At 37.6% G+C, this 11,506-nt stretch overlaps 1 protein-coding gene and 1 pseudogene across 1 annotated transcript; both read right to left on the bottom strand.

The window, feature by feature from the left end:
* Positions 1-1,566: 1,566 nt before the first annotated feature.
* Positions 1,567-2,513, bottom strand: LOC121471893 (olfactory receptor 5B2-like). The gene is given in 2 exon segments (XM_041722772.1): positions 1,567-1,919; positions 1,922-2,513. Coding segments are annotated over 2 exon segments (942 nt in total). The 5' UTR covers positions 2,511-2,513.
* Positions 2,514-5,410: 2,897 nt separating this feature from the next.
* LOC121471579 lies at positions 5,411-8,151 on the bottom strand (annotated as a pseudogene).
* Between the last annotated feature and the right edge of the window lie 3,355 nt (positions 8,152-11,506).

The raw sequence follows: 11,506 nt of genomic DNA, 5'->3' as shown, positions 1-11,506 counted from the left end.
ATATACAATGTGTATATAATAAAACTACTAAATTCTGATGAATAAAATAAAAAATCTCATAAATGAAGAGATATTCCATATTCATGAATAGGGATACTCAATATTGTAAAAATATCAGTTCTTGCAACCTGACATATAGCTCTAATGTAATCCAAATCAAAATCTCAGCACACTAATTCTGAAGTCTATACAGAGATGCAAGAGACACAATATAGTTATCGCAATATAGAAGAAGAACAACATTGGAAAATTGATCCCATCTTACTTCAAGATTTTCTGTAAAGCAACAGTGATCAAGACAGTTGGTATTGGGAGAGAAAAAGACAAATCGTCAATGTAATGGACTAGAGAGCCCAGAAATAGACCTCTACTAATATAGTCAATTTACCTTTGACAAAGGAACAAAAGGCAATCCAATGGAACAAAGATATTCTTTTCAACAAATGGTGCTGGAACAACTGGATATCCACATACAAAACTGAATCTAGAAACAGACCCTCTTATGCTCTTCACAAAAAATCAAGTCAAAATAGGTCATAGACCAAAATGTAAAATGCAAAACTATAAAATTTCTAGAAGATAACATAGGAAAAATAGTTTGAATGACCCTAGGCATGAGGATAATAACTCAGTAGATATAACATGTACAACACCAAGAGAGAACCCTAAGGTAAGCTATGGGATTTAGGTGATTCTTTTATCTTTTTGAAAATTATAATGTGAACATTATATATGTTGATTCTGCAAGATGAGTCAGTCAAGACAGAATATTAATTCATTTAGATCTGATCTCTATGTATCTCACAATAAAATGTGCCCCAAAGTATATACTCTCATTTAAAAGTACATGACTCAGGATCCCTGGGTGGTGCAGCGGTTTGGCGCCTGCCTTTGGCCCAGGGCGCGATCCTGGAGACCCCGGATCCCGGTGCATGAAGCCTGCTTCTCCCTCTGCCTATGTCTCTGCCTCTCTCTCTCTCTCTGTGACTATCATAAATAAATAAAAATTGAAAAAAAAAATAAAAGTACATGACTCTACTATTTAGAATCTTAAAACAATTATTCAATAAGAGAAATAATTATAATTAGGCATAACTTTGTATTTAATATCTCAATTAACTACTTAGATTATTTTTATTAAAAACTAGCCACACACCGTTTGCCTCTGACAAATTTCCCACTCCAGTGTGTATGTGCCTATATGGGGTACATGCATGTGTTTTGTTCATGGGCTTGTTTCAGCACCTGTTTAACATGTATGTTTTTGCATTAGTATGTAGCACAGAAAAAGTAAGTGCAACAAGTGAATAAATCAAATATCATTCGTCAAGTTCGACAAGTGGGTCCCCAGATTTCTAATGCTTCCTACTAGCCACCCTCATTCAGGTATTATATTTCTGAATAAGTTTTCTTTTAACCAGAAAATAGATTTTTGAAGAAATTTTTGCCACAAATAGTAGCATGACTGTCTTCATAAATTTAAATGCAATATGGGACTTAAAAAGTAACTCATTGCATGGGGAAAGTCTGAGTGAATTAAACAAGGTTATCATGCATACAGTAATGTTAGATTGCCAGTCCTATTGAAAAAATTGCCTTTTCCACCACCTTCTTGAATGCACACTTGACCTCTTTGTTCCTTAGGCTATAGACCAGGGGATTCAGCATGGGGATGACCATAGAATAGAACACAGATGTGATTTTGTCTGTGTCCATGGAATGGCTGGAGCTGGGCTGTAAGTACATGAAGATGACTGTCCCATAGAAGATGGACACTGTAGTGAGGTGGGAAGCACAGGTGGATAAAGCTTTTTGATGCCCTTAAGCTGACTGCACCTTCAAGATGGTTATAAATATGAAAAGGTAGGAAATCAATATAACCAGAAGAGCAAAAAGGGCATTAAAACTTGACATAAAACAAGAAACACCTCACTAATGTGTTTATCAGAGCAAGAGAGAGCCATGACTGCTGGAACATCACAGAAAAAGTGATGGACTGGATTGGAATTACATAAAGACAGACTAAATACGTCCCCAACATGGAAGGAAGCATTCAGGAAACCACAGATGTAGGAGCCTATGGCCAGACGAGCACACACCCCTGTCGTCATGGTGGTGGTGTAATGGAGGGGTTTGCACACTGCCGCGTAGCGGTCATAGGCCATTGAGGCCAAGAGATAATTTTCCACAGTGGCAAAGGCTACAAAAAAGAACATTTGAGCAGCACATGCATTGTAGGAGATGACCTTGTCTCCCCTAAGTAACACAGCCATGACCTTGGGAGTGACAGCTGTAGAGTAACCAAAGTCCACCAGAGACAGGTTACTGAGAAAAAAGTACATGGGAGTGTGGAGACGGGAGTCCAAGAGAATCAGCATCATCATGCTCAGGTTACCAGCCAGAGTGATGAGGTAAATGAGAGTGAACATAATAAAGAGGGGGATCTGGAGCTCTGGGGCATTGGTTAGTCCCAGCAGGATGAACTGTGTCCCTTCTGTCCTATTATCCATCAGTGTTATTTGAGAATTATGAGATGTCCTGGAGCAATGATAAATAAAGGAGAAAAGTAACAATCAAAAAAGAAATTCTAGTGAAACTGAAATGTATAAATACCATGTACATTATTTCATTAATAATCTGTACTTCAAAATGATCCCTGTCTAATGTTAATGGCTTTACATGTAAACATGTGTGTGTTTGTATACAACGGATAGTGTTATTTTTATTTTACCATTAAAGGAATTAAGGTTTTGGGAAATTCTGAGATTTTACAATTATATTGCTAGTTTGGAGAAGATTCAAGTTTGAAACTCAGTTTTGACTTATTCAGAATCTGTGTGCTTTAAGCCCCCTGGCAGACAGCATATTTAAAGGTGTCAGAGAGGGATGCCTGGGTGACTCAGTGGTTGAGCCTGCTTCTTTCTCTGCCGCTCTCTGTATCTCATGAATAAATAAATAAATAAAATCCTTTTAAAAATAAATAAAGATGCCAGAGATAAAATGGGTATGATTATAGGGCAAAGGTTAGACTGCAGTTCAATCTTGATAATTCATTTTATTCCCTTTGTAGCTTAAAGAAGAACCACTTCACACTTACTTTCCCTTTCTTTCTTTTACCTCCAATGAGAGATCAATGGATAGAGAATAAAACGAAATTATTATGTACTCAAGTAGAGTGTCATCTACTTTATTTTTTATGGGGAAGCAGCAGGATATTTCACACGTATCATTAAAACACCTATTAATGGAAATTTTGACACTTATTCTCCATCCTCACCTTACTATTTTAGAAAAAAATGCTCAAAACAGCTATTTCTCTTCTCAAACTGCTCATTGTATGTATGGCTCTCCCACTCCTTTTGCATGAATTTCATTTTTCACTAACAGTGTCTATCGAACATAGTGGCTTACCTTGCTCCTTGAGAAGGGTCAGTCAGTCCTGAATAGTGAGTGTGAAATGAGAAATTTCAATGAAATAACCCATAAATAACATAAAGAAGCTATATCTTAGGTAGTGGTCAAAAGGATCCAAGTTCTCTAAGGCAGGAGAAGATGGATGAAAACACACTAGCAAGGACCCAGAAACTTGGGCTATTAATTCCTACTGTGCCCTTGGAGAAGTCACTGACTTTGTCCTTATTTGTAAGATAAACATAGTAAAAATACTTCTCCCACGTATTTTACAGAATCATGTCTGTACATAGCAAATAAGGAAGTCTACAAAATAACTCAGTTAAGGGTTACCATTTTGAAGCCACTTAACACCTTTATCTTGAAGTGAGTTCCTTGGCCAAGGTTGCAGGCTCACAGCAATTCTTCAGGTAGGGAGAAGGCCCAAGTGCAATGACAACTACTAACAACCAGATGGATGTATGATGATCATGGAGCCCAGTGTGCAATATAGTTAACATGATGTGATGAGGACAGTTTTCACTATTTCAGAGGCTAATATAAGGGCACCCACAGTGAATTACAGAGATATGGGGCTCAGGGGATGCTCCCTCAAGAGCATCTACAGCTCGTCAACCCACCTTTCTACAGAAGAAGCAATTAAAGTACCTATGGGAACCTAGCTACATGTATTGAGTGGACATGATCACTTGTTGGTGTTTCTTTTTTCCCCTAAATGTGCGACTTAGCTATTATTCAGCCTACACAGGATCATATGGGAGCATTCTGCACTGTCTTTGAAATTTCTGTAATTCTAAAATAATAAAATTAAATAATTAGGGGCACCTGGGTGGCACAGTTGATTGAGCGACTGACTTGATTTTGGCTCAGGTTGTGACCTCAGGGTCATAGGTTTGAGTCCTGCTTCAGGCTCTGTGCTCAGTGTGAGTCTGCTTGAGAATCCTTCTCCATATGCCTCTCCCATTCATGCTTTCTCTCTCTTTCTCAAGTAAATAAATAAAATCTTTAAAAGGATAAAATTAAATAATTAGATTTCAAGAAGAGAAACATCACTATAAAGACAGAGTCTTTTGATACATCACAGTGTCCCACAAATAGTAGCATGACGACCATCTTAGTACATTCAAGCAAAATCTTACAAATAATACGATGTCAAAGTCTATAATTAGAGAAAGACAAAAAAAATGGGTCCATGAGTGCACATTCCCAGAGGTAGCTTTAGGATAGAATTGGGCTCCCTGAGGAGTAAATTAAATGCATAAAGATTTTCCATTGCTTTGGGATTTTGAAAGCATATTGTGTTTATTACTGACAGATATTTTCTGGTTTATATTCTATATGGACATTTTGAATCATTTCAGTTGGGCATATAATCAGTGTGTATGAAGTAATTTTCCAAATTAAATCAGACGGCAAACATTTAATATAATTAAATCAGACAACAAACATTAATATAATTTCATATTAATGTATTTCTACAATTTACTAACTAGCACTTATCTGATGTTTACTTGGCAGTTTACAAGCTATTACTCCTGAGTGATATTAGATGATTTGAGGATACCCAGCTGTTGAGATTTCCAGGAAATCAAGCCAAAAGTGAAGAGTGCAGGCACTGAGTGAGAACATAGATCATGGTATTTCAGCAAAGCAGAAAACAAGCTATAACTCTGGAAATGCTCTGGAATTATGTCTAGACTGTTACTTCAAGGAATAAACTGTAATCATCAAAGACTCAAAGACTTCACATATGGTACAACTGGACTCAAACTTTCTTCATTCATTTGATTATTTATTGAGAATCTACAATGAATCACATACTCATTTAGGTACTGGTGAACACGTGGTGAATAAAACACGTGATCACATAGTTAAGTTTACTTAACTGTGATCACATACTTAACACACAGTTAAGGTTACTGTTCTTACAGTGTTACGTTCTAGTTAGGAAGAGATAGATATCAAGGCAATAGGCAAATAAATATACAATAGGTGAGTGTTATAAGGACTACAAAGAAAAATACAGGGTGAGAAGTTGGTGGATGTGGGAAAGAGAAAGGGACTATTTGTTAAATTTTTAATTTAAATTTAATTAGCATGTAGTGTGTTATTAATTTCAGGGGTAGGATTTAGTAATTCATCAGTTACATATAATACCCAGTGCTATCACATCATGTGCTCTCCTTAACGGCCTTCCCCTAGTTACCCCATTCCTCCACCACCCTCCAGCAACCCTTAGTTTGTTTCCTATGATTAAGAGTCTCTTATGGATTGCCTCCCTCTCTGTTTTTATCGTATTTTTTCTTTCCCTTCCCCTATGTTCACCTGTTTTGTTTCTTAAATTGACTATTTTAAAAAAGTGGTCAGAGAAGGCCTCTGTTATAGGGTAACATTTAAGGAGACCATGAAGGGAGTAAGGGAAGACTCCATTTAGAGGGAACAGCAAATACAAAGACCCTGAGAGGGAAGCATACTTGAGTTGTCGAGACATAGCAAGGAAATCAATGTGAATGAAGTGGGGGAGAAGCCTGAGGGAAAGATAAGAGATGACCTACTACCACTAAAGCACAAAAAAAAAAAAAAATGGGAAGCATTAACCATTTCAAAGCATTTTCTTTTTCTTTTTTTTTTTTTAAGTTCTAACATTATCTGAGGGGTTTTCTTTTTTTAAAATTTTATTTATTTATTCATGAGAGACACAGAGAGAGAGAGAGGCAGAGACACAGGCAGAGGGAGAAGCAGGCTCCCTGCAGGGAGCCTGACATGGGACTCGATCCCAGGACTCCAGGATCACAACGCCCTGAGCCAAAGGCAGCACTAAACCACTGAGCCACCTAGGCTGCCTTCAAAGCATTTTCAAATGGAAAAATGTGCATTATTGATATTCTCTGTGCATTTTTAAAACATTATGAAAGTTTGAGGTTACATAATAATAGAAAATGCTTTTGTTTTCTTCCTTCTTTTTTGTATTCTAGACCCTTTGTCCTTTTGAAAATTGTACTGTGAACATGCTTCTACAAAATGACTCAGTTGAGACAAAACTATAACTCTGTTTAGGGGTGCCTGGGTGGCTCACTCAGTTAGGTGTCTGACTCATGGTTTCAACTCAGGTCATGATCCTGGGTCACGGGATCCAGCCCCAAGTCGGGATCCCTGCTCAGTGTGGAGTCTGTTTCTCCCTCTCCCTCTGCCCCTTCCCCTGCCTGTGCTCTCTCTCTTTCTGAAATAAACAAAATCTTTAAAAATCAATAAATAAATGTGGCAATAAAGCATACACTTTTATTTAGAATTACCTTTTTCTTAAAAGAAAAACTACAGATATTCAGCTGAAGAAACAAATAATATTAGACAAATTTATATTCTAACCTCGAAATTATTTTAAATCATTTCATTAAAAATTGCCTAAAATTCGCTTACCTCTAACAAATTTACCACTGCCATGTGCCTGTGCCCTCCTATCCACAGAAAACACTTGTGTCTCTGTTCATGGACCTGTTTGTCCCACTAATCTACATGTATGTTTGCATAGGCAAGTGATAGAGGAAATGCATGTAGAACAAGTGAATAAATCAAATACCATTCATAAGTTTTTTGAGAAGCAAGACCCATGCTTTTTATGGCTTGCCTTGAGCCACATTAGTTCAAGTATTATATTTTTTAACATATTTTGTTTTTATAAGACAGCAGATTTTTCAAGTGTTGAGTATATAACTTCAGGAATGAAATGTAGTGTAAGGCTTAAAATATGAATGGGATGACATGAGAGAAATGAAACTAGATTATTAAACATAATATAATATAAAAATCCCAATACTAGAGATGATTTTGCCTTCTCTGAAAATTTCTTGAAAGCACTCTTGACCTCTTTATTTCTCAGGCTGTAGACCACAGGGTTCAGCATGGGGATGACCATGGTGTAGAACACGGATGCTATTTTGTCTGTGTCCATGGAATGGCTGGAGCTGGGCTGTAAGTACATGAAGATAATTGTCCCATAGAATATGGAGACTGCAGTGAGGTGAGAAGCACAGGTGGACAAAGCCTTTTGGTGCCCTTGAGGTGATTGCATCCTTAAGATGGTTATAAATATGAATAGGTAAGATATGATTATAACCAGAAGAGCAAAAAAGACATTAAAACTTGACACATACACAAGAGCCACCTCACTAATGTGTTTATCAGAGCAAGAGAGAGCCATGACTGCTGCAATATCACAGAAAAAGTGATGGACCAGGTTGGAATTACAGAAAGAAAGACTGAACGTGTTTCCAACATGAATGGAAGCATTCAGAAAACCACAGGTGTAGCAGCCTATGGCCAAATGAGCACACACACCTGTCTTCATGGTGGTGGTGTAATGGAGGGGTTTGCACACTGCTGTGTAGCGGTCATAAGCCATTGAAGATAAGAGGTAACTTTCCTTGCAAAGGCTGCAAAAGAGAATATTTGAGCAGAACATGCACTGTAGGAGATGACCTGGTCTCCTCTAAGTAACCCAGCCATGACCTTGGGAGTGACAGCTGTAGAGTAACCAAAGTCCACCAGAGACAGGTTACTGAGGAAAAAGTACATAGGAGTGTGGGGATGGGAGTCCAGAAGGATCAGGATGGTCATCCCCAGGTTCCCTAAAACACTGATGAGGTAAACAAGGGTGAACACAATAAAAAGTGAAATCTGAAGTTCTGGGGTACCAGTCAGACCCACCAGGATGAAATCCATCACTTCTGTATTATTCTCCATGGGAATTGCTAAATTCTCTGTTGTAACGAGAAAGAAAGGAACATTTGGTAAACAAAAGATAGATGGTCATGAAATTTAAATATATAAATAACCTGTTTACTTCACCATTTCGTTATGGCAATAATTTATTCTTCATGATTCTCTGATATACAGAATAGATTTGAACAAAATATTTAATAGATAAATGATCTACAGGTTACACACTGTTGAAACTAAAATATCCTTACAAGTCACACAGCCAACTTCTTACTTGTGCAAAAGAACATATTTGCAGAAAGAGGTGATGGTTTATCCAAGGTCACATGCATTTCCCAAATCAGATCATCTGAGTCTATTGACAGCTTACATTTATACAGTGCTCTTTTCAAGTTTTAACTTATGTTTTGATATGATTAATCCTCCCATCAAAACCACAAATGATTGTTTGTGCAAGTTTACACAAGTATTAACAGACAGAGTCAAGCTCTGGGCCCAGAAAATATGATTTCCTAGACCTATGTTATGTTCTTAACTGAAATTATTGAGTTTATTTTAACTGAGTTCACATGTATTCATTGTTCCATTAGACCAAAGTCAATGCATGTAGGTCCACAGTAGAGTAGCTAAGATTATGTATATGTATATCTTACAAATATATGATTTATATATATATGATTTTAAAAAAATGTTTGTTTATTTATTTGACAAAGAGGGAGGGAGAGCACATGCAGAAAGAGTGGTAGGCAGAGGGAGAGGGAGAAGTAGGCTCCCCATGGAGCAGGGACCCCAATGTGGGGCTCAATTCCAGGACCCTGAGATCATGACCTGAGCAGAAGCAGACACTTAACCTGATGACTCAAAAGGGATTATTATAAAAGTTAAATGAGATAATGCATTTTTTTGTGGAAGTTCCTCAAAGAGTTAAAAATAGAAGTGCCCTACGACCCAGCAATTGCACTGCTGGGGATTTACCCCAAAGATACTGATACAGTGAAATGCCAGAACACCTGCACCCCAATGTTTATAGCAGCAATGTCCACAATAGCCAAACTGTGGAAGGAGCCTCGGTGTCCATTGAAAGATGAATAGATAAAGAAAAATAATAGATAAAAACCTGAATAGATAAAAACCCCTCCATTACACCCACATCTTTATGCATTTATGCATTCTCTTACACCATACACAAAGATAAACTCAAAATGGATGAAACATCTAAATGTGAGACAAGAATCCATCAAAATCCTAGAGGAGAACACAGGCAACACCCTTATGGAACTTGGCCACAGCAACTTCTTGCAAGATACATCCAGGAAGGCAAGAAAAACAAAAGCAAAACTGAATTATTGGGACTTCATCAAGATAAAAAGCTTCTGCATAGCAAAAGAAACAGACAACAAAACTAAAAGAAAACCTACAGAATGGGAGAAGATATTTTCAAATGACATATCAGATAAAGGGCTAGTATCCAAGATCTATAAAGAACTTAATAAACTCAACAGCAAAGAAACAAACAATCCAATCATGAAATGGGCAAAAGACATGAAGAGAAATCTCACAGAAGAAGACATGGACATGGCCAACATGCACATGAGAAAATGCTCTGCATCACTTGCCATCAGGGAAATACAAATCAAAACCACAATGAGATACCACCTCACACCAGTGAGAATAGGGAAAATTAGCAAGACAGGAAACAACAAATGTTGGAGAGGATATGGAGAAAGGGGAACCCTCTTGCACTGTTGGTGAGAATGTGCACTGGTGCAGCCACTCTGGAAAACTGTGTGAAGGTTCCTCAAAGAGTTAAAAATAGATCTGCCCTAGGACCCAGCAGTTGCACTGCTGGAGATTAACCCCAAAGATACAGATGCAGTGAAATGCTGGGATACCTGAACCCCAATGTTTATAGCAGCAATGTCCACAATAGCCAAACTATGGAGGAGCCTCAGTGTCCATCAAAAGATGAATGGATAACGAAGATGTGGTCTATGTATACAATGGAATATTCCTCAGCCATTAGAAATGACAAATACCCACCATTTGCTTCGACGTGGGTGGAACTGGAAGGTATTATGCTGAGTGAAATAAGTCAATCGGAGAAGGACAAACATTATATGGTCTCATTCATTTGGGGAATATAAAAAATAGTGAAAGGGAATAAAGGAAAAGGAAAGAAAATGAGCAAAAATATCAGTGGGGGTGACAAAACATGAGAGACCCCTAACTCTGGGCAATGAACAAGGGGTAGTGGAAAGAGAGGTGGGTGGGGGGTTGGGGTGACTGGGTGATGGGCACTGACGGGGGCACTTGGTGGGATGAGCACTGGGTGTTATGCTAAATCTTGGCAAATTGAACTCCAATAAAAAAATTAAAAATAAATAAAAATAAAATGGTACATGCATATTTAAAAAACTACCTAAAGTTCAATTATATACATTTCCAAGTGAATAATCTGATCAACTATTTTGCTTTTATGCATTCTGGTCATAATTGTTTGCTTTCTATTGACTTATTATATATTAAAGCTCTTACTAAATTAAAAAAATAAAATTTATTTCTAACCATTACGGGATGAGCACTGGGTGTTATTCTGTATGTTGGCAAATTGAACACCAATAACAAATAAATTTATTATTAAAAAATAATAAAAAATAAAACAAAAAAAATGTGGTCTATGTATACAGTGGAATATTACTCAGCCATTAGAAACGACAAATACCCAGCATTTTCTTCATTGTGGATGGAACTGGAGTGTATTATGCTGAGTGAAATAAGTCCATCGGAGAAGGACAAACGTTATATGGTCTCATTCATTTGGGGAATATAAAAAATAGTGAAAGGGAATAAAGGGGAAAAGAGAAAAATGAGTGAAAATATCAGTGAGGATGACAGAACATGAGAGACACCTAACTCTGGGAAATGAACAAGGGGTAGTGGAAAGGGAGGTGGGCGGGGGTTGGGATGACTGGGTGATGGGCACTGAGGGGAGCACTTGGCAGGATGAGTACTGGGTGATATGTTATTTGTTGGCAAATTGAACTCCAATTAAAAAAAAGATAATACATTTTTTAAAAGTACAATATGGGGGGGTGCCTGGATGGCTCAGTCAGTTAAGTATTAGATTCTTGATTTCAGCTCTGGTCATGATCTCAGGGTTCTGAGATAGAGCCCTTTGAAGGGTTCTGCCCTGGGTATGGAGTCTGCTTAAGATTGTCTCTCTTCCTCTCTATTCCTACCCTCTCCCTCTCCTTCCCTTAAAAAAATAAATAAAAACACAAACTGGGTGTTCAGCACAATCCTGATGAAGTAGTATGTTATTAGGATGGAATAATGGTCTCCATCCTGGCTCAGGAAAGGTGATGGTGAGATACAGGGC

Source organism: Vulpes lagopus, chromosome 11 (genome assembly GCF_018345385.1).
Source record: "Vulpes lagopus strain Blue_001 chromosome 11, ASM1834538v1, whole genome shotgun sequence".
Taxonomy (NCBI): domain Eukaryota; kingdom Metazoa; phylum Chordata; class Mammalia; order Carnivora; family Canidae; genus Vulpes; species Vulpes lagopus.
Note: the sequence above shows the minus strand (reverse complement) of the source record. Positions and strands in the feature narration are given on the sequence as shown.